This window comes from Periophthalmus magnuspinnatus, chromosome 4 (genome assembly GCF_009829125.3).
Source record: "Periophthalmus magnuspinnatus isolate fPerMag1 chromosome 4, fPerMag1.2.pri, whole genome shotgun sequence".
In the NCBI taxonomy this organism is placed as follows: Eukaryota; Metazoa; Chordata; class Actinopteri; order Gobiiformes; family Gobiidae; genus Periophthalmus; species Periophthalmus magnuspinnatus.
This window is the reverse complement of record NC_047129.1, coordinates 34,172,621-34,188,425: the sequence shown is the minus strand read 5'-3', so window position 1 is coordinate 34,188,425 and position 15,805 is coordinate 34,172,621. Positions and strand designations below refer to the sequence as shown.

General features: G+C 46.5%; 1 protein-coding gene across 1 annotated transcript in view; it reads left to right on the top strand.

Moving 5' to 3' along the window:
- The window catches only part of frem1b (Fras1 related extracellular matrix 1b), a 40,622-nt gene extending 24,817 nt beyond the window's left edge, over nucleotides 1-15,805 (top strand). The window contains exons 21-38 of the mRNA XM_055221185.1: nucleotides 33-222; nucleotides 437-581; nucleotides 4,393-4,534; nucleotides 5,619-5,841; nucleotides 6,018-6,279; nucleotides 7,627-7,884; nucleotides 8,817-8,982; nucleotides 9,862-10,060; nucleotides 10,240-10,384; nucleotides 10,594-10,723; nucleotides 10,798-10,870; nucleotides 11,537-11,686; nucleotides 12,168-12,586; nucleotides 13,519-13,560; nucleotides 13,969-14,061; nucleotides 14,707-14,822; nucleotides 15,259-15,344; nucleotides 15,491-15,805. Coding sequence (XP_055077160.1) covers nucleotides 33-222; nucleotides 437-581; nucleotides 4,393-4,534; nucleotides 5,619-5,841; nucleotides 6,018-6,279; nucleotides 7,627-7,884; nucleotides 8,817-8,982; nucleotides 9,862-10,060; nucleotides 10,240-10,384; nucleotides 10,594-10,723; nucleotides 10,798-10,870; nucleotides 11,537-11,686; nucleotides 12,168-12,586; nucleotides 13,519-13,560; nucleotides 13,969-14,061; nucleotides 14,707-14,822; nucleotides 15,259-15,344; nucleotides 15,491-15,660 — 3,009 coding nt within the window. The 3' untranslated portion in view covers nucleotides 15,661-15,805. The remainder of the gene's footprint in view (nucleotides 1-32; nucleotides 223-436; nucleotides 582-4,392; nucleotides 4,535-5,618; nucleotides 5,842-6,017; nucleotides 6,280-7,626; nucleotides 7,885-8,816; nucleotides 8,983-9,861; nucleotides 10,061-10,239; nucleotides 10,385-10,593; nucleotides 10,724-10,797; nucleotides 10,871-11,536; nucleotides 11,687-12,167; nucleotides 12,587-13,518; nucleotides 13,561-13,968; nucleotides 14,062-14,706; nucleotides 14,823-15,258; nucleotides 15,345-15,490) is intronic.

Genomic DNA, 15,805 nt, shown 5'->3' with positions numbered 1-15,805 from the left:
TCAGTCCTGGTTCAGTCTGGTCTGTGTCTCAGGTGGAGGAGGGGGGACTTCAGCACTTGTCTCCTCTGCTGTTGGATGCCTCAGATGTGGACGCTCCGTTGGATGTTTTGACCTTCAGCGTCCTGCGTCCTCCACAACATGGCCGCCTCCTCAATGCCCTCTACAAACAACAGGGGGCAGCACTGAGCGTGGAAGAGTTCACCCTGCAGGAGCTCCGGCAAGGTAGAGCTGGTTTAGTCCTGGTTTAGTCCTGGTTTAGTCCTGGTTCAGTCCTGGTTTGGTCCTAGTTTAGTCCTGGTCTAGTCCTGGTTCAGTCCTCTTTTAGTCCTGGTTCAGTCCTGGTTCAGTCCCTGTTTAGTCCTGGTTCAGTCCTGGTTCAGTCCCTGTTTGGTCCTGGTTCAGTCCCTGTTTAGTCCTGGTTTGGTCCGTCTCTCAGGTCTGAGGCTGGTGTACGTCCATGATGGCTCTGAGACTCTACTGGACTCTGTGGAGCTGAGTTTGTCTGATGGAAAGCACTTGGTCCTGGGCACGGCCTTCATCACAGTCACCCCTGTGGACGATCAGACGCCCATACTCATCAGGTAACTCAGATGCCCTCCCATCCTCCTGTATCTCTGCGTCAGATGCCCTTGTCTGGTCCAATCCTGGTTTCGCCCTCCTCGGTTTAGTTCTGGTTCAGTCCTGGTTCAGTCCTGGTTCAGTCCTGGTTCAGTCCCAGTTCAGTCCTGGCTTAGTCCTCTTTTAGTCCTGGTTTAGTCCTGGTTCAGTCCTGGTTCAGTCCTCTTTTAGTCCTGGTTCAGCCCTGGTTCAGTCCTGGTTTAGTCCTCTTTTAGTCCTGGCTCAGTCCTCTTTTAGTCCTGGTTTAGTCCTCTTTTAGTCCTGGTTCAGTCCTCTTTTAGTCCTGGTTCAGTCCTGGTTCAGTCCTGGTTCAGTCCTCTTTTAGTCCTGGTTCAGCCCTGGTTCAGTCCTGGTTCAGTCCTCTTTTAGTCCCGGTTCAGTCCTCTTTTAGTCCTGGTTCAGTCCTGGTTCAGTCCCAGTTCAGTCCTGGCTTAGTCCTCTTTTAGTCCTGGTTTAGTCCTGGTTCAGTCCTGGTTCAGTCCTCTTTTAGTCCTGGTTCAGCCCTGGTTCAGTCCTGGTTTAGTCCTCTTTTAGTCCTGGTTCAGCCCTGGTTCCGTCCTGGTTCAGTCCTCTTTTAGTCCTGGCTCAGTCCTCTTTTAGTCCTGGTTTAGTCCTCTTTTAGTCCTGGTTCAGTCCTCTTTTAGTCCTGGTTCAGTCCTGGTTCAGTCCTGGTTCAGTCCTCTTTTAGTCCTGGTTCAGTCCTGGTTCAGTCCTCTTTTAGTCCTGGTTCAGTCCTCTTTTCGTCCTGGTTCAGTCCTCTTTTCGTCCTGGTTCAGTCCTCTTTTCGTCCTGGTTCAGTCCTCTTTTAGTCCTGGTTCAGTCCTCTTTTCGTCCTTGGTCCAGCTCTGTGACAGTGGTGCTGTGGGTCAGACGCCTGCTGCCCTGGGCCTTTGAGCAAACGCGGTCTCTGGTTCTAATCCGGATTAAATGAGGCGTTGATGTGAGTCAGTGAAGCAGCAGAGCCACATGTCGCTCGACTCACGGTCAGTTACACACAGACCGCCTCAAACCCACAGCACTTTAAATCTTTAATCAACAAATATTATAATGCTGCTTTGGAACAGTGCATCTGACATTAAAGCCCCACTGTGTAACATTCAGCTGCTTTTCACTTTTCACCTTTTTATCTATATTTCCACAATGCATGTCAGCTGATGAATATAATATAATAAAAGTATTCATTTCATTAGGTGTTTTTAATGCTCAAAAACCGTGCGTTACTGTACTGTAAACAGGCTCGCCTTTCCACAGATCTAACTTGCAACTTCTTCTGGATTATGGCATAAATTTTAGCTTTTTATTTTCAGATATAACAGATGATACTCGGGCCTCTCTGGGTGACGTTACACTTAAATGTGATGGCCTTTTTGTACCTGTGTGTCTAAAGTTCTAATCTCTGACACTCGTGGAGAATTATGTTAAAATTTACACATTTTAAATCACAATATTCATCCAAAACGCCTTCATAAAAGAAACGAGCTGTGGGCGTCTTGTGGACACCTGCACGTCACACTAGAGCAGCAAAATGACAACGTGACACTGACGAATCCTACGAGTATCAACGGTTAAGAAAATAAAACTGAAGAGCGATGTAAGTTCAGAGCAGTGCGCGTGTAACAAAAATGGCGTCTGGAAAATAAGTGATTAAAGATCCAAACAAATGTGCAAGAATCAGCCTAAATACAACTTCAGGAAACATCTACAACAAGGCAAAAAAACTCTGAAAGTCCAGTTTGCAGAAAAGGCCTGATTTAAATAGAATAATCCCTGGGCTGATTAAACATTTACGGTTTGAGTGTGGACTTGTTTTGGCTCGGCTTGGTCTGGGTCTGTTCAGGTCTGTGGAGTGGAAGAACAGGGGGCCCTGGCATCTGTCCACCCCAGCTCCCCCTGCCTCTGCCTGGGCTGTGACGCTGTGGTCCCCCTGGTCTTTCATGGTCCTCCCTGGTTCTCTGTAGAAGTGGAAGAACAGGCGGCTCTGGCAGCGATCCCACCCCATCTCCCCTCGCTCTGCCTGGGCTCGTGTTTGGGCCGTGCAGGGTCCCTCGGGTGCTCCCGTGGTGGTTCCGTGTTTGCTCCGTGTTTATTCCGTGTCCCGGTGGAGGGTGGCGTGTGGACAGGAGACAGATGTTTGCAGATGTTCAGAGCCCAAAACCCCCTCACCCCCTCTCTCTTCAGCTAAACCCTGCTCCCCCTACCTCCCCCTCTCCCCTCACCTCCTCCTCTCCACCTCCTCCTCCTCCTCTCCACCTCCTCCTCCTCTGCACCTCCTCCAGCATACAGCCCGTGTAAGAAATCCACAGCTGAAAAGTAGCAGGTTCTGGACAAAAACTCCAACAGGTGAGCTGATTTGTGCTGTTAAACGAGTCCTTCTCAAATAACATAACTGTGACAAGCTAGCATTAGCATTAGCATTAGCATTAGCATTAGCCAACAGTTTTGTCAGTCAGTCGCTCTCACTTTTTTGTGTAAAATCAAACTCCTAAACAGGACCATGAGCTCGGACTAATCACAGGCTCCTGAAAATATGCTATTTAAATCTCTTGTATTTATTCCTGAGTTTTTCAGACTCCTTTGGGCGACAGTGGCTCAGTGGTAGAGCATTGGTCCCCCCAACCCAACAATCTGCACACTGCAAAAGCATCTGCAGACGTTCAGATGAGCTGAAGTCAAAATCGTAAAGACGCAGTATACGACCCACCTGCTCGTCTCCATGAAGATAAGTTTAATGCCATACTGTGGGTCATTATAAGCAAAGTAATGACATCTCCATGGAGACAGAACAGGCACCCTCCACCAGAGAAGTTATCAGGTGCACAGCAGACCTCGAATGTAACATGGACTTTTCAGATGTTTCTCCATTTCTTCTCGTTGAGTCTTGTTGTATTTGGAGTCATTCATGTTTGAGTTTAATCTCTTATTTTCAAGACGCCATTTTGTCCATCTACCCCCATTGCACCAGTACACGCCCACTGTGACACGCCCACTGTGACACGCCCACTGTGACACGCCCACTGTGACACGCCCACTGTGACACGCCCACTGTGACACGCCCACTGTGACACGCCCACTGTGACACGCCCACTGTGACACGCCCACTGCGACACGCCCACTGCGACACGCCCACTGCGACACGCCCACTGTGATGTACACGCCCACTGCGACACGCCCACTGTGATGTACACGCCCACTGCGACACGCCCACTGTGATGTACACGCCCACTGTGACACGCCCACTGTGATGTACACGGCCACTGTGACATGCCCACTGTGACACGCCCACTGCGACACGCCCACTGCGACACGCCCACTGTTGCGTCCGTACTTCCTTCTCCAGTTTTATTTTCTTAATCGTTGATACTCGTTGGATTCGTCAGCGTTGCTTTGTCATTTTAGTCCAAATGTATAAAAATGTGCTGCTCTAGTGTGATGTGCATCTGTCCATAGGGGGCGCTACAGCATGAGGCGCTTTAGTGTGATGTGCATCTGTCCATAGGGGGCGCTACAGCGGCACTTTGGTGTGATGACGTTTATGGCGACGTCTGCTCCATTGGACACTGCCGTTTTCTAACGCAGAAGTCAGTGGATTTGTTTTATGAAGTGGTTTTAGATGAACATTGTGGTTTAAAATGTGTAAATTATAACAGATCCACAGAGATGAGAACCATAAAGACTTAAGGTCAATAGTTGTGCTTTAACTGTGTGTCTTCTCTGCCTTTGCGACTGGAAGGGCATCAGATGTAAAGTTCTGATTTTGACTGAAGACTGTTTCAGGAACTCGGGTCTTGAGGTGGACTCTGGTCAGACCAGGGTCCTGTCCTGTGTGGTCCTGGAGGCTGAAGACCAGGACTCGGATCTGGACCAGGTCTACTACGTCCTAAACACAGTCCCCAGACAGGGGGCGCTGCAGAAGAAGGTAACACACAGCCACAGGACGCCATTTTAGATCACTCCTCTAGTTTCCCATGAGTTATAAATAGAGGAAATATGGATACTGTTGCTATGACAATTGCAGCGGCCATTTTGTGATTAAAGAGCAAAATTCAAATATAATGTAATAAATAAAATCAGGAGCATAAATGTTGAGAAAACTCCAGTGTCAGACCTGTTCTCACTGAATCTTTCCAGGATTGTTCACGTGTGTTTGAAGCTCAAATACAAAAATGTCAAATCAACAGAGAGATTTAGAAGAAGCTGCTCTAAAAAGTGCTCTCTCTGTTAGTTTGTCAAGTAGAATTTTACAGTCAGAAGTCGGGCTGTAGTTGTTTAGTCGATTAATCGGTTGAGTCTTAATTGATTTGTCGTGTTATTTATACGATGAGGATTTCTATGGGACGACAGCAGAGAGGAGGAGTGAGTGAGGGAGCTGAAGATCTGGTGCTTTTTGGTGAAAAAACTCATGATTCACACATTGAATCTGTCTTTATATAAATACGTTGTTTCTTTTTTTCTTCATAAATAGTAGTTTTTGCATGAGCTCCCCCTGCAGGTGTGGTCTTGTTAGTGCAGTTTGGGTCTTCAGTTCACTCCTGGTCACACAGGATGTCTGTTTCTGCAGGTTACCACGGGGAATATTCTTCTAGTTTTAGTCATACCTTAATGTAGTTTACTCCTCAAAAACATCCCTGGAGCTGTGCGTTTATTCACGTTTCAGTTTATCCTGCAGCTCCTTTCGCTCTGATCCATAGACTGTATATATAAATGAACAGAGTTAACCTAACAAGTGATCATGAGCTTTTGGCCCCGTCGACTCTGGCTCCAATTCACTTTCTATGTAAAAACCGTGTCCTCTCTCTGTACCTGCTGCTGTCAGACTCATCATTTTGGTCTTAAATGTTCGTATTAACTCACTCTACATGATCCTGGGGTTTTTATTTTGCTATTTGTCGTGAGTCTCGCTTTAACTGCTCCAGCCTCGAGGACCTTCATGTGGAGCTGAAGCTGTGACGTCTCAGTTTCTTCACACAGGCTGAGTAGTTCCTCTTGTCTGTCTTGTCTAGAGTGGCTCTGATTGGTCGGTTCTGTATCCGGGGCAGAACTTTACTCAGACCGATGTCGAGATGAACCGGATCCGCTATGTGCACCAGAGAAAAGATCACGCAGAGGTCACGGGGGTCGCTCCAGGGTCAAAAGGTCACGACAGCTTCCGGTTCATCCTCAGTGACCGAACCAACGAGACCCCACTCCAGACCTTCTACATCTCCATCAGGACCATGGAGAGAGGTCTGAACCAGGACTGAACCAGGACTGAACCAAGACTGAACCAGGACTAAACCAGGACTAAACCAGGACTAAACCAGGACCAACCAGGACTGAGCCAGGACTGAGCCAGGACTGAGCCAGGACTGAGCCAGGACTGAACCAGGACTAACCCTCTCTCTTTTTTCGTGACATCACAGGGCCGCTGCAGTTGAGTACCCGTCCTGCTCGGATCATGGAGGGGGAGAGACTGGTCTTGAGCTCAGACTATCTCCTGGCACTGGACTTTGGACCTCCTCAGGACCTGGTCTACAGGATCCAGGATGATCCTCGACTTGGAAGCCTGAGTCTGGTGAGCGCCCCCGGAGTCCGTCTGAGGAACTTCACACAACTGGACGTGACGGCTCAGAGGGTGTGTTACACTCACGACAACAGCCACGAGGGAGACAAGGACTCGTTCAGGTGAGTATCACAGATTAATACTACTACAACTACCACTACTACTAATACTCCCATTGATAAGAGTCCTGGTTTAGTCCTGGTTCAGACCTGGTTTAGTCCTGGTTTAGTCCTGGTTTAGTCCTGGTTCAGACCTGGTTTAGTCCTGGTTTAGTCTAAGTTTAATCCTGGTTCAGACCTGGTTTAGTCTTGGTTTAGTCCTGGTTCAGACCTGGATTAGTCCTGGTTCAGACCTGGTTTAGTCCTGGTTTAGTCCTGGTTTAGTCCTGGTTCAGTCCTGGTTCAGTCCTGGTTCAGTCCTGGTTTAGTCCTGGTTCAGTCCTGGTTTAGTCCTGGTTCAGACCTGGTTTAGTCCTGGTTTAGTCCTGGTTCAGTCCTGGTTTAGTCCTGGTTCAGACCTGGTTTAGTCCTGGTTTAGTCCTGGTTCAGTCCTGGTTCAGTCCTGGTTCAGTCCTGGTTTAGTCCTGGCTCAGACCTGGTTTAGTCCTGGTTCAGTCCTGGTTCAGTCCTGGTTTAGTCCTGGTTTAGTCCTGGTTCAGTCCTGGTTCAGTCCTGGTTTAGTCCTGGCTCAGACCTGGTTTAGTCCTGGTTCAGACCTGGTTTAGTCCTGGTTTAGTCCTGGTTCAGACCTGGATTAGTCCTGGTTCAGACCTGGTTTAGTCCTGGTTTAGTCCTGGTTTAGTCTTGGTTTAGTCCTGGTTCAGACCTGGATTAGTCCTGGTTTAGTCCTGGTTTAGTCCTGGTTTAGTCCTGGTTTAGTCCTGGTTCAGACCTGGTTTAGTCCTGGTTTAGTCCTGGTTTAGTCTTGGTTTAGTCCTGGTTCAGACCTGGATTAGTCCTGGTTCAGACCTGGTTTAGTCCTGGTTTAGTCCTGGTTTAGTCTTGGTTTAGTCCTGGTTCAGACCTGGATTAGTCCTGGTTTAGTCCTGGTTTAGTCCTGGTTTAGTCCTGGTTCAGTCCTGGTTCAGTCCTGGTTCAGTCCTGGTTCAGTCCTGGTTTAGTCCTGGTTTAGTCCTGGTTTAGTCCTGGTTCAGTCCTGGTTCAGTCCTGGTTCAGTCCTGGTTCAGTCCTGGTTTAGTCCTGGTTTAGTCCTGGTTTAGTCCTGGTTCAGTCCTGGTTTAGTCCTGGTTCAGTCCTGGTTTAGTCCTGGTTTAGTCCTGGTTTAGTCCTGGTTTAGTCCTGGTTCAGTCCTGGTTTAGTCCTGGTTCAGTCCTGGTTTAGTCCTGGTTTAGTCCTGGTTTAGTCCTGGTTTAGACCTGGTTCAGACCTGGTTCAGTCCTGGTTCAGTCCTGGTTTAGACCTGGTTCAGACCTGGTTTAGTCCTGGTTCAGTCCTCTCTCGTCTCCTCAGTTTCGTCGTGTCTAATGGCGTCTCTTCAGTCCCCGGGTCTCTGTTGGTCCACATCCTCCACATGGACAGAATCCCGCCCACTCTGGTCCAGAACTCAGGACTCCGGGTTCAGGAGGGTTCCACTGGGATCATAACCAGATCTCACCTGCTCCTGACCGACCCCGACACTGCTGTGGTTAACCTCACCTACAAAATCACCCAGATGCCCCGGTACGGCAGGCTCCTGCTGCACGGAGAGCCTCTGGACAAAGCCAACAGGTGTGTAACATTCAGTGTGTAACATGTGTGTAACATTATGTGTGTTATTTGTGTGTAACATTCTGTGTGTAACATTCTGTGTGTAACATTCTGTGTGTAACATTATGTGTGTAACATTCTGTGTGTTATCTGTGTGTAACATTCAGCCTGAGTTCTCTGAGATTAAAGCCTCGTTCTGTGTGTTATCGGTGTTCTACATGTATCTCTGTGGTTGGAACGTTCAGCAGTTACCACGGTGACACAAGAAAAAATCCAAAAGTGATTTAAAGAGCACATGATCAGGAGCCTGTGATCGTTCATGGTCCTGTTCAGGAGTTTGATTTTCTCTGTCTCAAAAAGTAGAGAGGTTTTATGTTTTCACCTACCTCCTTAGTTCAGACTCTTCAAAATAAAACAATAGTTTCAAAAGTATACTTCATTTCATTTGTACTTCAGCCACCAGCCCCTCAGACTGACTCTGCTTCATCTGAGACGCACAGGATTACACTGCCCTCTACTGCATGTAACCTGAACTGCACCTCTGACTCTTTGAATTTAAATACTCACCTACATTTAGTGTTGTCACAATACTGACATTTCCACATTAAATGTTCCACATTAAATGTTGTACTTTGTGTTCTATTCCATGTGTGTTACATGTGTGTTACATGTGTGTTACATGTGTGTTATATGTGTGTTGCATGTGTGTTACATGTGTGTAATCCTCAGTGTGCAGTAGTTCACACTGGTCCGTGGTGTGCACTGGTCTCAGTATAAACAGATTCAGGAAAGGTTCATTTCTGTCAGTTGGACTTTTTTAGTATTGAACCTGCTCAAATGAGGATCTAGTTTTGATACTAGTTCTAGTATCGATTAGTGTCTGATTTTAGTCCTGGTTTAGTCCTGGTTTTGACAGACTGTTTTGGTCCTGATGACCTCTGACCTCTCCTCAGGCACTTCACGCAGTGGGACCTGGACCAGGCTGGAGTAACGTACCGACACGACCCCAAGACTCGCGCTTCCATCGACGCGTTCCACTTCCTGCCCACGGACCAATCAAACGCTGGCTTCCTCCTGTATGGACGAATCAGCACTGAGCCCGCCGTCTTCACCATACAGGTTCTAAATGAGGACTAAACCAGGACTAAACCAGGACTAAACCAGGACTAAACCAGGACTAAACCAGGACTGAACCAGGACTAAACCAGGACTGAACCAGGACTAAACCAGGACTAAACCAGGATTAAACCAGGACTAATCCTGGACTAAACCTGGACTAAACCAGGACTGGACCAGGATTAAACCAGGACTAAGCCAGGACTGAAACAAGCCTGAATCAGGACTAAAAACAAACAAAACATGCACAACAGATCAAATCCTCCAGCTCAGATAGTCCTGACCAAGACCAGCTCAAGACCTGGAGACAAGACAAGACACTGGTAGTAGTACCTGTAGTAGAGGTGGGAGTAATGGTAATAGTAGTAGTACCTGTAGTAGTGGTGGGAGTAATGGTAATAGTAGTAGTACCTGTAGTAGAGGTGGGAGTAATGGTAATAGTAGTAGTACCTGTAGTAGTGGTGGGAGTAATGGTAATAGTAGTAGTACCTGTAGTAGTGGTGGGAGTAATGGTAATAGTAGTAGTACCTGTAGTAGTGGTGGGAGTAATGGTAATAGTAGTAGTACCTGTAGTAGTGGTGGGAGTAATGGTAATAGTAGTAGTACCTGTAGTAGTGGTGGGAGTAATGGTAATAGTAGTAGTACCTGTAGTAGTGGTGGGAGTAATGGTAATAGTAGTAGTACCTGTAGTAGTGGTGGGAGTAATGGTAATAGTAGTAGTACCTGTAGTAGTGGTGGGAGTAATGGTAATAGTAGTAGTACCTGTAGTAGTGGTGGGAGTAATGGTAATAGTAGTAGTACCTGTAGTAGTGGTGGGAGTAATGGTAATAGTAGTAGTACCTGTAGTACCTGCAGTAGTAGTACTTGTCTTGTGTGGTGCAGATTGAGCGTCCAGACGTCCCTCCTTCGCTCGTGTCCAGACTGTCCCCCACAGCGGTCACTGCTCTGGCCTCTGGACGCTTTGGGATCATCCTGGACCGGTCCCACCTCCAGGCCTCAGACCCAGACTCAGAGGACCAAGAACTGACCTACACCATCACCCGACCCCCAAGACACGGACACCTGGAGAACATGCTCACAGGTAACAGTCCTGGTCCTGGTTTAGACCTGGTCTAGACCTGGTCTAGTCCCGGTTTAGACCTTGTTTAGACCTGGTCCAGTCCTGGTCCAGTCCTGGTTCAGTCCTGGCTCAGTCTTGGTGCAGTTTTGGTCTAGATCTGGTTTAGACCTGGTTTAGACCTGGCCTTGTCTCTGTTCCAGGGTCGTACATTCAGAGCCGTTTCACTCAGAGGGACATAAACCAAAAGTCGGTGGTTTATCTACTTCCTGTCGACGTCGATGTCACAAATGACAACTTCCTGTTCGTCCTGTCGGACCCGGCGGGAAACAGCCTGCCCCCACAGAGGTGAGTCCTGGTCTAGTCCTGGTCTAGTCCTGGTCTAGTCCTGGTCTAGTCCTGGTCTAGTCCTGGTCTAGTCCTGGTCTAGTCCTGGTCTAGTCCTGGTCTAGTCCTGGTCTAGTGCTGATCTAGTCCTGGTCTAGTGCTGGTCTAGTCCTGGTCTAGTCCTGGTCTAGTCCTGCTGTAGTCCTGGTTCTAACCCGGTCTTCCCTCAGTCTGGACTTGTCCTGGTCTCGGGTGCAGTTCTCGGCCTCGTGTTACAGAACCTGTGAGACCTCAGGGACTCTGCAGATCCAAGTCCAGAGAACTGGGTTCAGTTCAGACCCGGCCTTTGTCTCTATTCAGGTAAAAATGCTCCTGGTGCCACTGCTGCTTCTACTGAGCGCCGTTTCACCACAGGGTTCGTGCTTCTGTTCCAGGTGGAGGAGGGCGGGGCTAAAGTGGGCGTAGACTTCACCCACAGCTCGGCGACGCTGCTGCAGTTTGACCCAGGTCAGAATCAAAAGTTTTCCCATTAATGCCACACTGTGGAACATTCCTCCAGAAAGGTTACACAGTGCAGCTTTAAGCTCGAAGATGAACGAGGTGAATGTGACGAGTCAATCCCTCACCAAGAATCTTTATGAAGTTTCTGTTCTGTCATTTCTTTCCAAAACGCTGGTTTCATAAACGTCTGAGAGAATCAGACTGTTATTTCATTTACTGCACTGACCTGGAGTCGTGTTTTGTTTCATTCTCACATGTTTAACACACAAACCTGCAGATTTATAACTGAAAACACTCTGTTCCACCTTGTGATGTCATCATGTGGTGATACAGGAAGTGCTCCACTGTGTTTTTAAACTCCACCTTCACTAGAATCATCTGGATCATTTCAGTCCTGGAGTTGTCTCTTATCTCGACTGAACTAAAGGTAAAAGGAGGAGTTCACTTGAAAACTACCACTTGATGACATCACAAGGTGGAACGTCGCATTTTGAGCTTTGTAGATGTGACAGACTAATAATAAAGTGTGACTCAAACATGTGAATGAAACAAAACACAACTCCAGGTCTGTTTTTGAGGAGGGAACAGCGTAGGAACATGACTTAAAGCGACAGGAGTCAGTTTTGTGTGATACTGGCCCTTTAAATATTCATGTTTCTGTTTTTTGTTCAGGCGTAAATGTAAAAACCTGGAACATTTTCCTCATCGCTGACGCTCTGGAGGAGAACCACGAGTCCTTCACCGTTCTGCTGAAAAAAACACAGAACTCAGTCCTCGGAACCAGGACCTCAGCCCGGGTCGAGATCCTGGATCCCAGACAAGGTCCCAACAAGAGTAGACCAGGACTAGACCAGGACTGAACCAGGACCAGACCAGGACTGAACCAGGACTAGACCAGGACTAGACCAGGACTAGACCAGGACTAGACCAGGACTAGACCAGGACCAGACCAGGACCAGACCAGGACCAGACCAGGACTAGACCAGGACTAGACCAGGACTAGACCAGGACTGAACCAGGACCAGACCAGGACTAGACCAGGACTAGACCAGGACTGAACCAGGACCAGACCAGGACCAGACCAGGACTGAACCAGGACCAGACCAGGACTAGACCAGGACTAGACCAGGACTAGACCAGGACTAGACCAGGACTAGACCAGGACTGAACCAGGACTAGACCAGGACTAGACCAGGACTGAACCAGGACTAGACCAGGACTAGACCAGGACTGAACCAGGACTGAACCAGGACGGTGTAATGTTGCGTTTCCTTTGCTCTAAATCAGGACTTTCCTTTTCCAGGTCGCTGTGATCCTTTTGAGTCTTTTGAGGACTTTGTTCCATTGGTCCCTCCTGGTCCAGATCCTGGTCTCAGTCCTGGTCCAGATCCTGGTCTCAGTCCTGGTCCAGATCCTGGTCTCAGTCCTGGTCCAGAGAAGGACTTAGACCCTGTTACAGAAATTGAGACCGAGTTGATCTTTGAACCGGATCCACGGAGTCCTCCTCGAGGGGACGTCCCAAACCGAGTACTGGACTTTAGCCTGAGGGATCAGGCCTGGACCCAGGACCAAGACCAGGATCAAGACCAGACCGGAGTGTACCAGGACCTCAGAGACCAGAGACGGACCAACCCCAAGGACCTGAGGAGGTACCAGACCCAGGTCCAAACCCAAGTCCAAACCCAGGTCCACAGAGAGACCCACAGAGACCAGAGACAGAGGGTGAGTCCTGCAGTTCCTCTGACACACACTACAGGGCGCTCTATCACATGTACATGATGTTTACTGTCAGAGGGGGGTAGAGTAGTCACAAACTGTGCTCAAGTAAAGAACTTTACTTTAATATTTAGAAGTACAAAGTCCAAGAAATCACTCAAGTAAGAGTACAAAAGTATTTGGGAAAAGTACCACTCAAGTAAGAGTAATTTACAGAGTAACTGTCGGGACGAAACATCTGATTTATAAAATGAAGTGAATTTGAACGATCTACTTTCATAAGAGTGATCTACTCTCAATATAATAGTGTGATTTACTCTCATAAGAGTGTGATTTACTCTCATAAGAGTGTGATTTACTCTCATAAGAGTGTGATTTACTCTCATAAGAGTGTGATTTACTCTCATAAGAGTGTGATTTACTCTCATAAGAGTGTGATTTACTCTCATAAGAGTGTGATTTACTCTCATAAGAGTGTGATTTACTCTCATAATAAGTGGAACAGGCTCTGCTCAGAGAAACATCAGAATCAAATCCCGCCTGGATTATTTTTGGTAAATATAAGATTAGATCCAGTCTCTGGAGGGAGGAGCAGAGACAATAGAGTGAACATTTGTTGAGTTTTGACAGTTCTCCTCAAAGCTGAAGCAGATCTCACTAATTGTAATGAGGTAAAGTCCAGGTAGAATTAATTTTAGAATTTTAGAGATATTTTTATTAGTGGTTTTGGACCAAACTGGTCCAGATTCTTCTGAGAGCAGCTGATTTGAGTGAAAATAAGAGGGTTACAGGTTTCCATTCATGTTTCACTTGTCCAGGAGCTTGATAGTTCTCACACGTGGGCCCTCTGACTCTTTAAGAGTTTTTAAAGGCCCCAACACTAATATTAAGTTCTTTTAAATGTTTTAATTTATTTATTAAAGAGATTGTTTGTGTAGGTGCACTTGTCGACAGACAGGGGGCAGGAGCGAGTCTGGACGGTGAGTTTTTTATGATGTTTATGTTTCATATCTGTGTGATCACTGGGCCTGTCCACATCAAACAAACTGACACAAAGAGTCGTCTCTGTCACTTTGAAGAAACAAAAGTCACATGATTTTTTCACAATATTTTCAAAAAGTGGAGCCATTTTTAAAGCTCAGAGACGTGAGAGTCGTCAAAGAACTTTCAGATAATATATGATTAATCTTATGTCATAATTAATATGAGCTGATCCCAAACTAATATGGATATTATGATATGGAGTGATATGGAGTGATATGGAGTGATACAGAGTAATACAGAGTGATACAGAGTGACATAGGCTCCTGCATCACTCTTCTGTCCAGTAGTTGTACAGGCGTCCTCCTCGTTCAGGTAAAGCGGTGACTTATTTGTCCGGTCCACAGTTCCACAGTCTGACTCCTCTCAAAGTGGAGCAGGTCCTGGAGCAGCCGCTCAGAGATGCCCCGACACCACCAGAGGGCGCCACCACCCCACAGGTAACATCTGGGTTCAAACAGGTCGGGGTTTAGGTTAAGACGAGGGTCGAGCAAGTTTGGTTCAGGTTAGGATCAGTCTCCTGGAAATGAATGGAATATCCCCAAGAAGCACAGAAACCTGACATGTGTATAATAATAATAATAATAATAATAAAATAATGATAATAATAATAACAATAATAATAATAAAATAATAATGATAATAATAATGATAATATAATAATAATAATGATGATGATAATGATAATAATAAAATATAATAATAATAACAATAACAATAATAATAATAATAATAATGATAATAATGATAATAATAAAATATAATAATAATAACAATAATAATAATAATAATAATAATAATAATAATAATGATAATAATGATAATAATGATAATAATAATAATAATAAAATAATAATAATAAAAAATAATGATAATGATAATAATAAAATAATAATAATAATAATAATAATAATAATAATAATGATAATAATAATAAAATAATAAAAATAATAATAATGATAATGATAATAATAACAATAATAATAACAATAACAATAACAATAATAATAATAATAATAATAATGTGCTCAAACTTGACTCTCATTTTGGCCCGGCCTTCCTCACTCTTCTCTCTGTGTTCACAGAGGGGCCCCAGCGGCGTCTGTCCCGCCGGCTCCTGGACTCTCCACAGGGGGCACTGTTTCCTCCTCAGCTCGTCTGTGGCGTCCTGGGGCAGCGCACACCGCTCCTGCTCCCAACTGTGAGTCTGACCTTTCACCTTTCACTTTGATTCGAGGGGACTAAAGTGGCAGAGTGGTTAGCTCACTCCACCCCAAAGCAGGAGGGTTTCCGGTTCAGCTCCTCATCTGTGTGCGGCCTTTGTGGAGTTTGTTCTCTCTAAAGCAGTGACCCTGACCGAGGTCCTGACCCGGACACTGACTCTGGCTCAGATCACGTGTTGAAGTATATTTGAAATAGTTTTGAAACTATTCTGAACTGAGGATTCTGTTCTCTTTAATTATAAAATTAAGACACAGACACAGACACAGGAAGAACATGCAAAGGCCCCAAACTGTCTAGAAATCGAACCAGGGACCTTCCACCTGTGAGGCAAAAGTGCTCAAGAGCAAACACCAACAAAACATCCAAATGAAGATCAAACCAAACTTAAGAAACTGTAAAAATCCGTTGTTCAGGTTCAACAGCAGTTTGGCGTCGGTCCAGTCCAGGAGAGATCTGTTCTGGCTCTGGAGGTTCAGCGGCAGGCGGCCATTTTGGACAGGTCAGTGTCCTCCTCTCACCGGGAGGTTGTGGGTTCGACTCTTGGTCTCTCTGAGTGGAGTCCTCCCTGTGTGACTGTGGCACAGTGGTTATCCTCCTCTCAGTGAGCAGGTTGTGGGTTTGACTCCTGATCTGTTTTTGTTTCAGATTTTTCTGACGTCGTTGACAGTGACGTGATGGAGCTGTCTGGACTGAAGGGGGCGCTGTCTCCGGAGTGTGTCCTCATTAAAAATCCCAAAAACTGGATCCAGACCAACTGCTCCACGGACTCAGAACACACCTTTATTTGCTCTAGACCAGGACTAAACCAGGACTAAACCAGGACTGAACCAGGACTGAACCAGGACTAAACCAGGACTGAACCAGGACTAAACCAGGACTAAACCAGGACTGAACCAGGACTGAACCAGGACTAAACCAGGACTGAACCAGGACTAAACCAGGACTAAACCAGGACTGAAC